Source organism: Ovis aries, chromosome 3 (genome assembly GCF_016772045.2).
Source record: "Ovis aries strain OAR_USU_Benz2616 breed Rambouillet chromosome 3, ARS-UI_Ramb_v3.0, whole genome shotgun sequence".
In the NCBI taxonomy this organism is placed as follows: Eukaryota; Metazoa; Chordata; class Mammalia; order Artiodactyla; family Bovidae; genus Ovis; species Ovis aries.
The window spans coordinates 208,801,469-208,819,655 of NC_056056.1; the positions used below are offsets into that span (position 1 = coordinate 208,801,469).

General features: G+C 44.8%; 1 protein-coding gene across 1 annotated transcript in view; it reads right to left on the reverse strand.

The window, feature by feature from the left end:
• Positions 1-10,522: 10,522 nt before the first annotated feature.
• The window catches only part of LOC114113798 (antigen WC1.1-like), a 59,462-nt gene continuing 51,797 nt past the window's right edge, over positions 10,523-18,187 (reverse strand). The window contains exons 14-20 of the mRNA XM_042247611.2: positions 17,026-17,067; positions 16,624-16,938; positions 16,341-16,373; positions 15,666-15,794; positions 15,190-15,279; positions 14,188-14,325; positions 10,523-10,791 (exon numbers count right to left, since the gene is read on the reverse strand). Of these exons, the coding sequence (XP_042103545.2) occupies positions 10,646-10,791; positions 14,188-14,325; positions 15,190-15,279; positions 15,666-15,794; positions 16,341-16,373; positions 16,624-16,938; positions 17,026-17,067 (893 nt within the window). The 3' untranslated portion in view covers positions 10,523-10,645. The remainder of the gene's footprint in view (positions 10,792-14,187; positions 14,326-15,189; positions 15,280-15,665; positions 15,795-16,340; positions 16,374-16,623; positions 16,939-17,025; positions 17,068-18,187) is intronic.

Consider the following 18,187-nt stretch of genomic DNA (forward strand, 5'->3'; position numbering starts at 1 on the left):
TCTAAACCCCACATGTACCCCCTTTATATGCTGAGAGTATGGTTTGATAAGATTCAGGATACATTTGTATTTTAAACCATAACTAAAAAAGATGCAAAATATAATTTAAGGGAACAGCTCCAGAGAGATGGGGAAAGAGAAATTCTGCTACATGACAGCTGCAGGCGCAGGGCAAAGAAGAGGTGAGTGAAGCAGAGAAGAGAAAGGGGTTCATGCTGCCTGAAACCACCAATGAACCCACCTCCTCTGTTCTGCATTTAAGAGGAAAGGTGGCGGCAAGAATGGAAGCCCAGGTGGGTTGAGGGGACAGATCCAAGCAGAAGGGATGGTGTCCAGTGTAGCCATTGCTGCCTTGTTCTGTTTCCACTCATCAGAGAAGCTCCCAGGTTCTCCCCTAGAAGTACCCCAGGGATGAATAGAGAGACTGAGAAGGGCCATAAGGGATTCAAGACAGAGCTCCCCCATCGAAATTCAAGGTCACTAATGTGCTGCCCCCTTTCCTCATGGCCCCTCAGGCTCAAGATTTCCATGATGCAGCCCTGTGGTCCACACAAGCCCACCCTGAGGCCCCCTCACCCTGACTCCGTCTTTTCAGCACAGACGTGGAAGGAAGCATCTGTGACACACAGGCCCCAGAGTCCCCTCCAGAGCTCAGAGACAGCTTCAAGAGCCACCCACGGCCCCCCTTAAGGTCTCAGTAGGGCCAACACTGAGGGCAGCTGCAGGTTAGTCCACAGCCCTGCCACATCCCCCACCAGAGGGACCCCTCATCCCAGTCAGGAGACACAACTACTCTGTCCTGCCATGCCTGTCCTTCCTATTGAGACTTGGGAGAAAAGACAGTTGAACACATGCTTTTCTTCCTCTAAATAGGCTAATATTTACCCATCACTGATGCAAGAATCACTTCCTTGTCATCTGGTCCTCTCACTCTCAAGCCCCATGACTGTACCTGACCCCATCTCCTTCTATATCTGGACCTTTAACAGATTAATCATAAAAACTGATTATAAATATCAAAATCAAAATTTAAACTCAGTTGCTGAAGCAAGACCAGGATCTGCTCAGTCACTTTTAATTGATGCTCTACTCCCCCTGGGCCCAGAGTCATCATGCCTTACCCAGTTATGGACTCCACACCATCACCAGAAAACACCAGACAGACACCTAGAAGACAGGACATGCTTCCTGGGGTCCAGTATCCCTCCCACAGGATAACACAGGGATGTGTTTAGTGAACCAGGTACACATGGTCTCAATTTGGGATGGAGATCTCACAGGTGAGATGCTGTCAGCAGCTCCAGACACTTTATAGAAAGAGGTAGGCTATAAGGAGTGGCAAACTCAGGGCTGGCAGCCTGTCCCCACAGCACCCTCTACCCCAGAGCTGGGGGTGCAGGGTCAACATGGACCAACTCACCCTTGGATGAAGCTACATCTTTCTGACACAGAAAGAAATCTCAGTATCCAATCTTATCAAAGATTTGAAGGAGGAAAGTTTTAGGGAGGACATTAACCCAGCAGTGTCCACAATGAACATGAGAGAGTGCAGTACAGGGGTCAGGAAAACAGGCTCGAGAGACAGACTGCCTGGTCTTGACTCACAGTTTAGCCACAGGCCAAGTGTGGGTCTTGAACAGGGTTCTTACACTCTCTGATTAGTAAAGGACGGTTATGACGCCACCAAGATGACTGATTTTGGTGCGGATTAGGTGAGTTGGCATTAGCATGTGATCTGACAACACCAGTTAACAGTAGTACACGTGCTGATGCTGATGTGCTCAGTCGTGGCCAACACCTTGCGAACCCATGCCAGGTTCCTCTGTCCACGGAACTTTCCAGGCAATAGCAGTAGCACATAGTAGTAGTAGTATGTACTACTGTTAACCTGCTTTCCTGATGGCTCAGATGATAAAGAATCTGCCTGCAATGCAGGAGATCTGAGTTCGATCCCTGGGTCAGGGAGATTCTCTGGAGAAGGAAATGACAACCCACTTTGGTATTCTTTCCGGGGAAATCCCATGGACAGAGAAGCCTGGAGGGGCCACAGTCCGTGGAGTCACAATGAGTTGGTCACAGCTGAGTGACTAACACACACACATACACACACGTAGTAGTAATAGAGAAGCAGTGTTAGGGCATCTCCACCATCCTATCCCAGGAACCCCAGGACTCTAGAACAAGAATGCAGTTCTGTTACCTGGAACCTTGACCGAGGCTGTCAGAGCTCTCCCAGGAGCCACATGCTGTGATGGTCATTGATGCCATTCAGAGTTGTGAGTCTTCCACACATCACTCCTTCTCTCTGTGCCCCATGTAACTGCTCAAGAACCTCAAGCTTACCATTGGTGAGCTTTTGTAAATTAAGTTGTTTACTTAATCATTTTACTTTATAAACTCGAATGTACTTGGTAAAACATTTTGTGTCTAATTCACCTCCATATCCCCAATGCTTGGCTAACTAAAAATCGTAATGATGTCTCTTGTATACCTGAATGAATGAATGTCAGCCTGGTATTTTACACAAATCATTTCAATCAAAAGAAATCTTTTGAGAAATAATTTAACTTGTTGTGAGGATGTAATAGCACAATGCACCCTGCATCATTCGTTTTAATGACATTTCCATACTGTTAAATGGTATGAGCTATATACGGCTCACTTCAACACCTTTCTGCAATGAATGCAGTAAATTGCAATAACTAGAAACAACCTAGCCCCAGTACAAGAGCAGTGCTGAGAGAGCCAGCTCTAAACATGTATAAACGCTGCAAATTTCTCTCTCTATCTGAAGATAAAGAAGACAAACCACAGAACACTGACAGGTGAGGACCATGAAGCCTCCTGTTCTGGTCTTAATCAGATATGGCCAAGTGGTCAGGATGTTTATGAATTTATCATTTGGCACATTTTCAATTCAAACCACACAACAACTGTAACAGGAAGCAATTTTGTTATAAAAAATGTGAACAGCTTCTGCTTGAATTAGAAGTGCAGAAGTAAAAAGCAGAAAAAATCTTGTTTTTTTACTGAGGCTAACTATTTGTCCTTATGGATTCTAAAGCAATACAACATGTAGCATTATTATTCCCAAATCACCATGAGAATATGGTGGTTTCAGAGGCTAATAATTAAACCTGCTTGCTTGAGGAAAATTTCCTCAGACCAATCAGAGTGACTAAAATACTAAATATTTTTTTAATTAAAAAAGAGGCATACAACTCTAATGGAAAAATATTAATGGAGTTGTTATACCAAAGCATTGGAGACCTGCCTCACCATCTGTGTTCCTTGCATGGATGGGACTAAGGTTCGGAAAGACTCCTTTACCAAAGACCACTTCATCACCAGGGCATGAAGGAAAGCAAGGTTATGAGCTGGTGATGTCCAGCCCATCACCTCTGTTCAGCCCTTTACAGTGTATAACCAGAAACATCAAAGAGTGTGGCACTGAATTGGCCTCATTCATTCCTCCATAGTGCAACATCAGATACCCAGAGACAAGAGCAGATCAAAGTTAATAAATCAAACACAAGCAGATTCTAAGTGGAGCACATGCTGACCAAGGACCCTTCCCCACTGCTGTTGGAAAGGAAGAAGCCCTCCGACCCCAGACACCATCTGTGGGAGGAGAGACAAGAAGGTGCCTCCGTAAATAGAGAAAAATCAGTCGGAGCAGGGAGCTTGAACTAGAAATGACAAAACAATTATTACAATGAACCCGAGCTAAGTTGAGGGACAAATTTTAAATAGGAGAGTCTGTGTTAACTTTATGGAACTTTCAGTCCACACAAACATCCCTTGCTAGTGCACAAGATGAAATCAGTGATAAAAAGAGCATATTACATTTATGTATATTTGAATTCTAGAGGGCACATTTTTAAGCCCACTACAGAAAGAAAACTCATAAATCTTCTCATTTTTAAATGCACTCTAATTTCCCCAGCTCAAAATTACCACTGTGCCTATTTAATCGATAAAATCTTGTCCACTGTCTTCAAAGTGGGGGCTTCTTGAGAGCAAGTATTGTGTCTTACTCTTCAATATCTCTTTAAAGTCAAGTAAAGACATAGAAAGATCTTAACAGGGTTATCGTTACCAGATACATGTTGATGTATGGCAAAACCAATACAATATTGTAACGTAATTAACCTCCAATTAAAATAAATAAATTTATATTTTAAAAAATAAAAAAGAAAGAGCTTAGCAAATAGTGGATAAATAAAGAAATGAATGCATGAACAAATGCTGAAAACCACCCGGAGTTAATGATACTGAGCCGGAAAGGGATAAGGGAGATGGAATCTGACTAATCCCACTCGGCACAGACTGAAGTGGAGTAAGGAGTCAGAGACACATCAGACAAAAGAACCAGACAGAAAACGCCTTCTTCAAATCTCACTCTGGGGAGGGTCCAATCACATTTAATTTCTGCACAAAGCTGTAGCTCAGAAACTTCACCAAGGCAAGAAAAAAACTGACAGCATTGCTACCAAGGATGTGGCATTGACAATAATACTCATGAAATAGCTGTTTTTCTAGCTCCCAGTGACTCATTCTGGCCAATGAAACGTGGGTGGTGCCACATGTGTCTCTTCCGAGTGGAGACCTGAAAACCCCGTGTGACTCGCTAGCCTCTCTCTTTTCTGCCGCAGAAGCTGTGTGCTCCCAGTGGTGCGCACGCCAGCTGACGCTGCCTCGCTGGCCACGGTGCGCGTGCAGGCTGGTGACGCGTGTGCACGCATGTGTGTGTCGCCTCTGCGATTTGGGGGTCAGTTGTTCCAGTAGCAGAGCAGAGTCTATTCTGACAGATCCAAAGGGGAAGGAAGACTTGAGAAAAAGACAGAGGCTGTCACATGAATCAGGTGCTTTCCTGGATCTCCTCTTCCTCTGTGTCTTCATCCCAAGATACTCCCTCAGGTGGTCAGCTTGCATCCTCTCTTGGGCCTGGTTTGTTCTCAGTCACCATTTCTGGTTGACCAACAACTAGATCTAAGTCCTGTTTAAGAGTGCCCACCCCTGGTGCATCTCCTGTTCCCTTTACATTACTCTTTGCTGACAGTCAGGCTCAGTTTCCCAAATGTGTCTCTTAGCATCTCGACCTTCATCCTTAAACAGCTCTCCTTTGCTCGAGTTAGTCAGCTCATCATATTTTTGCTTTCCACCAATCCTGTACTAATGAAAAGGCAGCATGTACTTTCTAAACCTCTTCAGTTTCTTCTTGATTTCCTGAACAAATCTGATTCCTGGATGTAGTGCTCTATGTAGTTAATTAATTTCTTCACCTTTGGGTAAGAAATAATTTTGCTGAATTTTCTTCCCCTCAACTGAAGAAAATGGCACATTCAAAGCCTATCTCTTTGTGACCATGTTACCGAAAGGTATGTGTGTGGGGTCTGGCTGCTCACTGCTTAAAAGCCAGTAAACAGGTAGGTTGGTGGAAAAGAAAGTTTGCTTTATTTCATATGCCGGCAACTGGCAGGGGCAGTGGCAGACATCTGTTCAAAGGCCAACGTTCACCCCCCATGACAAGCAGGCGGTGAGAGTTTTATAGACAAAGTGGGAGGGGGTTACATGCAGAAATAGTACAGTCATCTTCACATTGGTCATGAGTGGTCTGACTAGTGTCATCTTGGTTACTTTCAGTTCAGTTCAGTCACTCAGTAGTGTCTGACTCTTTGCTACACCATGGACTACAGCATGCCAGGCTTCCCTGTCCATCACCAACTCTTGGAACTTGCTCAAACTCATGTCCATTGAGTCGGTGATGCCATCCAAAACACCCATGGGTTGTTTTAGGTACAGTTCATCTTTAGTGCTGGGGTGTACTTGTTCCCATGTCTTTGCGGTCAGTTCTCAGAACTGTGGATGCTCAAGTCCTGGGTACAGTGTGGTCATCATGCAGTCACTGCTCCACCTGGTGTTCTGTATCTATAAGAAGCTCCCAGGACTTGCTCAGAATATCATCCATAACCCTTGAGAAAGAACTAAAGGTCCTTACTGTGCTTAATGACTAATTTATTATTATTTGGTCTCCTCTGAATGTTTTCCTTTGCTTCCACGTTTCTCGCTTTTCCAATTAAACGTATTCTTTGACTGAAGTTTCCCACAGGCAAAAGGCAGGCAGAAGACACGGTGAGGGGCAAGGATCATAGAGTCCTCTCTGTTTCAACCACAGCCCTACGGCCCCTTTGGGACTTGGAAGGGGCTGGAGCAAGGAGAGGCTCTGAAGAACACGCTTCATTAACTTCATTATTAATCCACTTCTGCTCAGAACTGACGTAATTACCAACTGCAGAGCTAGTGAGTTCTTGTGGGTGGTGATTCTTAAACCACTGAAACCTAAGGTTAGTGCCTCTGAGGTGGCACTCAGAGTTCAAAGCCTGAGTGATTGCTCAGACTCAAAGTCTATGAACTGAGGCTCTGTCACATGTGGAGCTTTGGTGCAGCTGAGTCCTGCCCGCAGACCAGCCTAAGAACACTGGAAACACAGCAAATGTGTTCCTCCTTTAACATCAAAGACTCTGTGAACAGATCTCTTTTCCTTGTCATCGAATGCTTCCCAATCTGGGCATGCTAACCTAGGTGCCTGCAGTCTGAAGGCATTGTCTGAGGCCTTGCCAGGGCCCAGGATTGAAGTGAGGCCTGTGCCTGTGTTTAAGCTCTGTATCTCCCCTCTCTATAACTTAATAGATGCTCAGCTAATATTTATTGAATGGCTGAATGGCATTGTACTAAATGTTGAAGAGAAATTGTCTTAAATATAAAGAAATGTTTCTGAGAACATCACTTAGCTAATTTTTTTGTTTTAAAGGCATATGTTTCTTGCAGTTAGCAAGGCAAGATTTGATTTTCAAAAACAAGCAGCTTATCACCAACAAATATGTCACAACGAACACTGCAAATCTCTATCTCTGAGGATACACAAGACAAACCACAAAGTACCTACATGTGGCTTCTTAATAAGTCTTAATCAAACCCAACTGAGGAGACAGGATATTCATATGGCTTATCATTGGCAGTTTTTTCATTAAAATCACACAGCAATATCACAGGAAGAAAGTTTGCGATTAAAAAAGTACAGCTGCACCATCGATATGACATAAGGAAGGAGATGAGGGGCCAAAAGATTTCTTTGGCTTAAAATAACAGACAGCTTAATTAGTCTTTCACTTTTTGAAGGGGAGTCCTCTTGGGCTGATCTTGAAAGATGATGTGGAGACCAGGACAACTCAACTGTTCTGCACAACAGTTAGAACTGTGAACTGATAATTTTGGATAATGTTGCTCTTTGAGTCCCTTCTTGTTACTTTCTGTGAATCTACTGTAGGCTTTTACATTTTTGTTGCCACATGGCTCACATAAAACATCTTAGAGGGACAACAGTATATACTACACTGATAACAAGTTAATTCCAATGACATGCAAAAGCTCTAACTTTTTATCCCCTTCTACGCATTTTGGTTTTGATGTCAATTTACCTCTCTCTATATTGTGTATCCACGAACAAAATATTTTTTCTTTATAGTTATTTTAATACGTTAGACTGAAGCTAACTGGTTTAACACACTACCATATTAATGATGAATTGAATTCAGTATTTACATTTACAAGTCTGTTGCATATTTCTATTTCTTTCATATAAAAATCAGCATCCTTCACTTAGTTTGAAGAATTACCCTCAGCAATATTGTAAGACAAACCTAATGTTGGTGAATTCCCTCAATTGTTATTTCCCTCAACAGGATATTCATGATATGACTTTATATCGGGAAAGTCTTTATATCGTCTTCATTTATGAAAAACAACTTTCCTGAGAAAATTATTCTTGGTTGGTAGGTTTGTTTGTTTGTTTGTTTTCTCCCATAAGATTGAATATATCATCCCTTTCTCTCCTGGACTGTCAGGTTTCTACTCAGAAGTCCACTGATATTTTTAAGGGAATTTCTTTTTTGTGAGCATTTACTTTTCTCTTGCTGCTTACAGAATTCTCTCTTTTTCTTGATTACAAGTAATGTGTCTTGGGGATGATCATTTTGAATGAACTCTGAGGAGTGACCTATTAGCTACATGAACTTGGATGTCTAAATCTCATCAGCTTTGGGACTTTTCTGGTATTATTTCTCGAAGTGCAATCTCTGTCCCTTTCTCCCTCTCTTCTCCTTCCGGGACTCCAATACTGTGCAGGTTGTTTCTGTGAATGTTGCCCCACAGTTCACACAGGTTCTTCCACACTTGGTCATTCCTCTTTTCCTTTGGCCCCTGGTTGGGTAATCTCAGTGGTCCTGCCTTCTGAGTTACAGGGTCTTCTGCTGTTGTTGATGCTCTAGGCAGCATTTTTCATTTTGTTGCGTGTCATTCATTGTTGCCTCAAGCAACTGATCCAACCAGTCCATCCTAAAGGAAATCAGTCCAGAGTATACATTGGAAGGACTGATACTGAAGCTGAAACTCCAGTATTTTGACAACCTCATGCGAAAAACTGACTCATTAGGAAAGACCCTAATGCTGTGAAAGATTGAGGGCAGGAGGAGAAGGGGATGACAGGGGATGAAATGGTTGGATGATGGCATCACCGACTCAGTGGACATGAGTCGGGGCAAGCTCTAGGAGTTGGTGATGGACAGGGAAGCCTGGCGTGCTGCAGTCCATGGGGTCGCAGAGTCGGACATGACTGAACCACTGAACTGAACTGAATCTTAAGCATCTGAATTTCTGTTTGGTTCATTTTTCTGTTTTGTTCCTTCTGTTATTCTCTTTGCCTCACTGCAAAGCTTGAGGGATCTCAGTTCCCCTAGTGGGATTGAATCCAGACCACAGCGGCAAATGCATCAAATCCTAACCATGAAACCATCAGCAAACTCCTTGTTTACTTCCTTTTTTATGATTTCTATCTCTGTTAAAAAAAATCTGAATTTATTCTGTGAAGTAACACCCTAGCTCAACAATTACTGAGCCCTAGCTCAAAAATTACTGAGCCTGAGCTCTAGGACCCGCAAATCACAAATAGGAGGCAATGCTGCAACCCCTGAAGCCTGGATGCCTAGAACCTGTTCACAATAAGAGAAGCCCTTGCACAGAGAAACCTGCTTGCTGCATTTAGAGAAAGCCCATGTGCAGCAACAAAGACTCAGTGCAACCAAAAATTAAAAACAATTATAATGATGATAATTTTTTAAAATCTTATTTTCTTCATATAGTGTCTTCCTGAATTTAATCGTTTATCTGCGTTTTCTTGGAGTTCACTGAGCTTCTTGCATGTGTGCCTTATTTCATCATATATCATCTATTTTATCACTTCCCAAGTGAATAGCCATGTGAGCTGCCCTGGAAGAAGCCCTGGGCATCTTCCCATCCCCAAGCACAGCCTAGAACTATGAAAAGTGCAAGCGTGAGTGGAGGTTGGAGCTCTAGAAACCATCCAGAGTCATCAACCAAGAAACTGGGTGGGTCCAGCTCAGAACTAGGCCAGCACTCTCAGGTTTTATATTAGTTCAGCAGCTTCCCCACATGTCCACAGTGGAATTGGCCAGGGGGTGGGGGTGCACGGGGGTTGCGGGGGTGGTGCTGTGTAAGCGTAATCTTTACTTTGCCACTTCTTCATGAGAGCTCTCTCTACCCTGAGGAGTCACAGCAGGATCACAATTACATTTTCAGTAGTAACCAGATTAAAGCAACCTTGAAACAGTCTTGAAACATCTGAAGAATAGATGTTTTCAAAGAAGCCCCTTGGTCTGAAATGCTTCCTCTAAGAAATCAGTCATGTCAGATGCCTCCATCCATATCTCTGAAACATAAATAGCCAAATGTTCCTGATCTTTCTATCTACATCCATTCCTCTGGATCCCCTCTGCCTAGGTCTCCACTTTCTTGCCCTCTTGTCCCACCTGAATACAGGGTGTGGGTGAGCATCAAGTTGCCTTCCATCAACTTGAAGATGTATATGAACTGATATAATTCACTTAGAAGGAGAGATCCTTGGAGAGACAAGAAATAGCAGCATCCTGAAGAAACAGTAGGAAGAGATGGAGAAGAAGGAATGGATTTATAAGGATTGGATAATCAAATAGACATGGGAGATGAGCAAAGAGGTGTTTGTAAAGGAATAAATGAGAGATGAAAAAAGAAGAGGCAGTTATGTACAGTTAGAGTTTTAATTGGCCTGTGAATATTGAGGCAGGATAAGGAAAGCTATATCCATTCTTTCCCACCAGCCAACCTTTCACTTTGAAGCTCACACCCAGTCTGGTGTTCAAGAACAAGTTACAAACTCAGAGATGTTTAGAACTGTTATTTTTCCCCCCATGAGTTCCTCTTGTTAGGAAGGGGTGTGTGAATGTAGACCAAGTTTACATCCTTTTCTAAATAAGAGTGACCTGGAGCACTTGTGATCATATCCTCATTAGCCTCTAAGATAGGTGAGAAAGCAGGTGAGCTCACTCATCTTGTATTTCCTTTGAGGAAGATGGCATTTGAGGACCATTTGCCATGGAACTTGCTAAATTAACAGCACAGCAAAAAGTTAATTTATTCAGAATATTTTATTTTGAGCAATTTTCATATGACTCAATTACAGGTCAGCACTACTCTACTGAAATACAGGCAATTAGAATATCTGAGGCTTCATCTCATATTTGATACAGCATCACGAGAAAGTCACTGGGGATGTTCCCAGGGCACTGAGTTCAACATCATCGTACCCAGCGTCCCCTTTCTTTCCCTGGAGCAGCCAGAGGCTCTCTTCTCCTTCTCCAGGATCAGCAGCCTCTGTGGAGAAGTTCAGACAAGAGCCTGAAATAGAAAAGAGAAGTTTGATTAGAACTGAGACATGAGGATGGGACAGAACCCTCTGGTGGAAAGGAGTCAAGCAAGTGCTTATGACAAAGCATCCCTGGGACCCAGGTGTGGGGAGGGAGGCTCAGGCTATTTCACATGAGTTCCAGTGAGGATGGATCCCAGCTGTCCTCTCAGATCCAGTTCATGTGGTCTCCCGGGCCTCCGTGCATGTGGAAATCCTGCATCACAGGAGACCTGTGCTCACGAGCTCTGGGAGACCTGCTTCCAGGCAGCACAGTAGCAAGGAGATGCCCAGCAATGGTAAGAATCATAAAAAGGAATCTAAATGTTCTCCTTTCACAGGTGATAGATGCAAATTCACAATAAGAGGGAGACTGGAAACAGGAAAAATCTGAATTCCTCACTTACAACCCAAGTCTGCTCTTAGTTGACTTGACTTCTGTTCCCAAATGTCCACAAATAGTATCACAGATGCAGCCACAGATATCTCCTCCCCAGGAACTACACAGGCCCTCAGATGGAGAAACACTCTTTTCTAGAGAATGAGTATCTTCTTGAAGCTACTGAAATATCAGTTTATTGGGATACACACAGTCAAAGGCTTTGACATAGTCAATAAAGCTGAAATAGATGTTTCTCTGGAACTCTCTTGCTTTTTCCATGACCCAGCAGATGTTGGCAATTTGATCTCTGGTTCCTCTGCCTTTCCTAAAACCAGCTTGAACATCAGGAAGTTCATGATTCACATATTGCTGAAGCCTGGCTTGGAGAATTTCGAGCATTACTTTACTAGCGTGTGAGATGAGTGCAATTGTGTGGTAGTTTGAGCATTCTTTGGCACTGCCTTTCTTTGGGATTGGAATGAAAACTGACCTTTTCCAGTCCTGTGTCCACCGCTAAGTTTTCCAAATTTGCTGGCATATTGAGTGCAGCACTTTCACAGCATCATCTTTCAGGATTTGAAAGAACTCAACTGGTATTCATCACCTCCACTAGCTTCATTCGTGGTGATGCTTCCTAAGGCCCACTGACTTTACATTCCAGGATATCTGGCTCTAGGTTAGTGATCACACTATCATGATTATCTGGGTCATGAAGATTTTTTTGTATAGGTCTTCTGGGTATTCTTGCCACCTCTTCTTAATATCTTCTGCTTTTGTTAGGTCCATAAAATTCTGTCCTTTATTGTACCCTTCTTTGCATGAAATATTCCCTTGCTTGGTATCTGTAATTTTCTTGATGAGATCTCTAGTCTTTCCCAGTCCATTGTGTTCCTCTGTTTCTTTGCATTGATCAGTGGGGAAGGCTTTCTTATCTCTCCTTGCTATTCTTTGGAACTCTGTATTCAAATGGATATGTCTTTCCTTTTCTCCTTTGGTTTCACTTATCATCTTTTCTCAGCTATTTGTAAGGCCTCCTCAGTGGAGGCCTCTGAGGAGACCATTTTGCCTTTTTGCATTTCTTTTTCTTGGGGATGGTCTTGATCCCTGCCTCCTGTACAATGTCATGAACCTCCGTTCATAATTCATCAAGCACTCTGCCCATCAAACTTAATCCCCTGAATCTATTTGTCACTTCTACTGTATAATCATAAGGAATTTGATTTAGGTCATACCTGAATGGTCTAGTAGGTTTCTCTGTTTTTTTTCAGTTTAAGTCTGAATTTGGCAATAAGGAGTTCATGATCTGAGCCACAGTCAGCTCCTGGCCTTATTTTTGCTGACTGTATAGAGCATCTCCATCTTTGGCTGCAAAGAATATAATCAATCTATTTTGGTACTGACCATCTGATGACGTCCACGTGTAGAGTCCTCTCTTGTGTTCTTGGAAGAGGGTGTTTGTTATGACCAGTGCGTTCTCTTGCCAAAACTCTATTAGCCTTTGCCTTGCCTCATTTTGTACTCCGTGGCCAAATTTGGCTGTTACTCCAGGTATCTCTTGACTTCCTACTTTTGCATTCCAGTCCCTTATAATGAAAAGGACATCTTTTTTAGGTAATAGTTCTAAAAGGTCATGTAGGTCTTCCTAGAATGGCAACTTCAGCTTCTTCAGCATTACTGATTTGGCGTAGACCTGGATTACTGTGATACTGAATGGTTTGATTCATGTATGTGACAGTGCAAAGATCTTATTAGAACACTTGTTCTACCTTTGAATTTGGTTCAGTTCAGTTCAGTCAGTCATGCCTGACTCTCTGTGACCCCATGGACTGCAGCACACCAGGCTTCCCTGTCTATCACCAACTCCCAGAGCTTCCTCAAACTCATATCCATTGAGTTGGTGATGCCATCCAACCATCTCATCCTCTGTCATCTCCTTCTCTTCCTGCCTTCATTCTTCCCCAGCATCAGGGTCTGTTCTAAGGAGTCAGTTCTTCACATCAGTTGGCCAAGGTATTGGAGCTTCTACTTCAGCTCAGTCCTACCAATGAATATTAAAGATTGATTTCCTTTAATTGACTGGGTTGATCTTGTCATCCAAGGGGTTCTGAAGAGTCTTCTCCAACACTAAAGTTCAAAAGCATCAACTCTTCAGCACATAGCTTTCTTTTCAGTTCAGTTCAGTTGCTCAGTCGTGTCCGACTCTTTGCGACCCCATGAATCACAGCACGCCAGGCCTCCCTGTCCATCACCAACTCCCAGAGTTCACTCAGACTCACATCCATTGAGTCAGTGATGCCATCCAGCCATATCATACTCTGTCATCCCCTTCTCCTCCTACCCACAATCCTTCCTAGCATCAGAGTCTTTTCCAATGAGTCAACTCTTTGCATGAGGTGGCCAACTTACTGGAGTTTTGGTTTTAGCATCATTCCTTCCAAAGAAATCCCAGGGCTGATCTCCTTCAGAATGGACTGGTTGGATCTCCTTGCAGTCCAAGGGACTCTCAAAAGTCTTCTCCAACACCACAGTTCAAAAGCTTCAGTTCTTCAGCACTCAGCCTTCTTCACAGTCCAACTCTCACATCCATACATGACTACTGGAAAAACATGCTCAATTAATCGATAAGTTTCTCTTTTGGCCATGACACAATGCTTGCAGGATCTTAGTTCCTTGACCAGGGTTGAACCTAGGCCCTAGCAGTGAAAGTGCAGAATCCTAACCTCTGGACCACCGGGAAATTCCCTAATCTATAAATCTTCATGCAAGTATATCACATATAAAGTGATAAGTTTATGTCACATTATAGAGACATAAATGCCAAAAGCAGAGTGATTCCTCACTCCTTGCAAGGAATCTGACAGCATTAAATATGGCATATGGTCAAGAGATGCTACCAAATGTATGAGATTACCTATGTTTTGAATCTCTAGGGAGGCTGGGCATTGAGGAGCACAAATTCACTCTTTCCAGATAGAAAGATTGCAGGAGATCAACTGACCCCACTCACCTGTCTGAGAGGACCTCGCCCCATCGTCCTTCTCTGGGGGCACTTCCTCCTCGCTCCCCTGAGAGGCAGGAGGAGTTCCAGGCACTGGTGCTTCTTCAGCATCATCATAATTTTCAGCAGGGACATCAGTCCTCGGATCTGGGGGTTCCAAGAGCAGACAAGGGAGTGTATGAAACCGCAGTAAGTGGGTTGGCCTGGGGAATACCTAAGATACCTTCTGACCCAGAGGTTCTGAGTTTCTGAATGAAGACACCAGTCACTCCTTGTTTCAAAAGACTTTTTTCTCTAAGACCATGTTTCACTTTGATGTGTCCATAAGCCAAAACATGATTTTACATATCTTAATATTTTCTGGTGGAAACTACATATCTCAAAGCAACTCTTTTACCCTTGAGCATTGCTAAAGGATATCGACAAATTGTGCTTCACAGATGTTATTTTTTAGTAACATTGTGTGCCTGTGGTGTTTCTGGACACAGAGATACCATCCCCGACATGAGACATCACAGAACAGCCAGAGAAGGAGGACGAGCCCCATCTGGACACAAGGGATGCCACTGGTCCATCAGAGGAAAACCACTCCCCTTACATTTCCTCTGAGGGAAACTCTCCTCCGAAAGCCCAGCTGAGCCAGGTCCACCTCTCTTTCCTGGAGCGGATCTGGAGTCACTGTTGTCCCCACCATCTCTGGTGTAATACGACAGTTTAGTCAGTGAGAAATCTGACGGGAAGCCTCATGTGGAGACAAACATCACACAACACACAGAATGACCTGCCCCACGCCCATGGGACCTGTGTTAAGGCTGAGAAGGGGCAGGCCTGGCTTCTGCAGTGTACACAGAGGCTGGGAGATCACAGAGCTCTGAGAGGCCATCCTGCTTCTCTGGAGGAGCCGTCTCTGTGAGCCTGGGGCAAACATGGGGTCTGCAGGTGCTGAGAAGATGTGCACAGCCAGGGTGTGGTGACAACCAGAGATCCCAGGAGGGCAGATGAGACACTCACCTGGGCTGCCCAGACCTTCCTTCTGTGTCAGAAGGTAATCGAGCTCCTCATACACAGCTTCAGCAAGAGCATCTTCATAGCTAGATAAGGCTGAGAGATCACCCAGCAGGTCAGAGAAGCTTCCCCAGATACCCCGATCCAGCCAGCCCACTGTCATATCCCTGGTGCTCACATGGGGGCTGCCAGGACCTCAGCATTGTCTCCTACCCCATGCACCATGTCAGCATCTTCTCCCCTCGTCTGACCCTGATTAAAGCTCAGCACCAACTCTGTCTGGACTCACAGGAGAGGCCATGACTCATGAGAGCTCCCTCCCAAGTCCTAAGAACCTCTGTCTACTCAGCCCTTAGGGCTCAGCATAGAGCACATCAAGTCTGCAACTCAGAACAGTACCTGGCCCAGGTTCCCCTCCTCACACTGCCCCATCTCCTGCCTGCACACATTCTCCCTGGTCCCTAGTTCCCCCTGCAGCCCACCTCTGCGCTCTGCTCTCCATCTGAGCAGCTGAGTCACCAGGATGATGAGGACAAGGAAGAGAAGGGCTCCCAGGATGAGGCAGAGGACCCCAGGCAGGGAGAAGATACCAGGGAGAGGACTTGAGGTCCCTAAGGAGAACAGGAAAAAGGGCTGGAGATAGTCTTGGGCACAGAAAAATCTCCTGTTTCAGCATTTTCAGGAACTCCGGACAATGGCGTCTCAGCCTCAGACAGTGTCAGGGCTCCCCCAGGTCTCATCCTGAGACAAGTCAACTCCACTCTGGCCAGTGTGGCCCCGAGGCAGAGCTGGGGATTGTCAGGGAGCTGCCCTGCCGAGACAGCCTCTGAGGACCCAGCTCATCGCCTCTCCTTGGGCTTCAGGAGACAGAGCATCAAACATCCTGGGACTTGCACCTCACTGATGACGATCAACACACAGGGGCAGGTGGGAGTTCCTTAGATTCTACAACATGAGAACCAGACGTCCTTGGACCCCGGGCATGAGAACATTTGACCCTGGACATCAAGGCAGGGGATTGCCCCAGTGTAATGCCCTGGCTCCTCCCCGACACCACAGTTCCTCAGACTCTTTCCTCTTCTGAGTTGTCAGAGAGCCCGAAGAACAGGTCCCCAGTATTTGAGTATTCTCTCCTGCTGGTGGATGGATCACAGTACCTGCTGTAGTCGTGGGCAATGTTGTCCTTACACCTAAAGAGAAAAACAGTAGTGTGGGGAAGAAGAATTGGCCAGAATGCAGGGCAAACCTTTTCCCTCCTGAGTCTGAAATCACCCCTCAGTCTCCACAACATCAGTGTCCAGTCCTCCCAGCTCCCCCGTCCTAGATAAGAGCCCCAGCACCCGGGATGTCTGAACACAAACTCTCCACCATGCCCGGCCCAGCCCACTGCCCCCGCGCTGCCCCTGCTCACCCAGGGTGGAGCCCGAGCCCCTTGCTCACCAGAGCACCTCACACCAGCGTCCTCCTCGTGCTTGCAGTCGCTCTGCCCCCAGGGCTCCGCAGCACAGTCCCACAGGGAGGACTCCCGGCCCCCGCACCGCACCTCGTCCAGCCAGATGCTCCCATTTCCAGGGCCGAATGTCGCGGCCCGCACGGCTTCCAGCGCCTGGCCACAGCCCAGCTGCTGACACACCACCTCGGCCTCTGCCAGGCTCCATGAGTCATCGCACACGGTGCCCCAGGAGCCGCTGTGCCAGACTTCCACCCGCCCTGAGCACTCGCTGTCTCCTCCCCTGAGCCGGAGCTTCTCCCTGTCTGAAAAGGCAGCAGCCCCTCCTGTGACTGCCCTGGTGGGAGGAAGGAGCCCCTGGGAGCCGCAGGGGAGGGGGCGGGCTGACGTACCTGTGCAGGGGGCAGCAGCTGGACAGCTCTTGGGTCTTCTTCCTGCAAACAGCAGGGAAACAGCGGATCAGGACAACAGCTGAGAGTGTTCCTGTCCCCGCATAAGATTATCCAAGGTCCATGGCTCAGTGCAAATGACATGTGAAAACACAGGCTCATTATCTCCTGGGCTGAAACATTCACTGCATCTGACACCAGCTGAAATTGCTTTAAATATGTACTTGTTTATCAGTTTTACACCCCACAGCAAATATAAACACAGACATCTTCGAATTTACACACTCTCCTCTGAATGAAAGTTCCATTAGAAGAAGGACCTTGTATATCTTATATGAGCCTTGTTTCTGCTGTTAGGACAGTGCCTGCACATTGTATGCACTCATCCAACAATATCTATGGAAAAACTTTTCTAAATACCTAAATACGGGCTTGATAAATATTTATTAAATGAATGAATAGACAAATAAAATTCAGTGAAATAAAATATCTTTTTTTTAATTCATACTAATCAGTGAAATAGTAATCCAAATATAAATTTAAAATAACAGTCTATATTAATAGTTCACATTAAAAAATAACCAGTCCAGAAGTGCAGAGTCAATTTATATTCAAAATCCCATGTACATAATTTTAATGGAAAATTATTGGATAGATTATAAACTACTCTTAACTATTATTCAGTGTGACAGTGGGCAAGTGAAGACTACTGTTGTAAAAGGAAACCCTCTTTTCTAAATTTATTTTTAATTGGGAGATAATTGCCCCACAATGTAGTGTTGGTTATGTGTGTGTGTGTGTTAGTCGCTCAGTCATGTCCAGCTCTTTGTGACCCTTGGAGTGCAGCCCACCAGGCTCCTCTGTCCATAGGATTTTCCAGACAAACATACTGGAGTGGATTGCCATTCACTTCTCCACTGGATCTTCCCTACCCAGGGATCAAACCCAGGTCTCTCACAGTGCAGGCATTTTCTTTGCTGTGTGAGCCACCAGAAAAGCCCGTAGTGTTAGTTAGCAATCTTTTAAAAAGGAAATATATAGGAAAGACTTAGTAGAATTCTGAGAAGATATATGGACACATATGTACACACTGAGTAAGTCAGAAATTTTTGCAATAGTTAAAAAACACCTAGTGAGAAAAATATGTGTTGAGAAGATGCAGAAA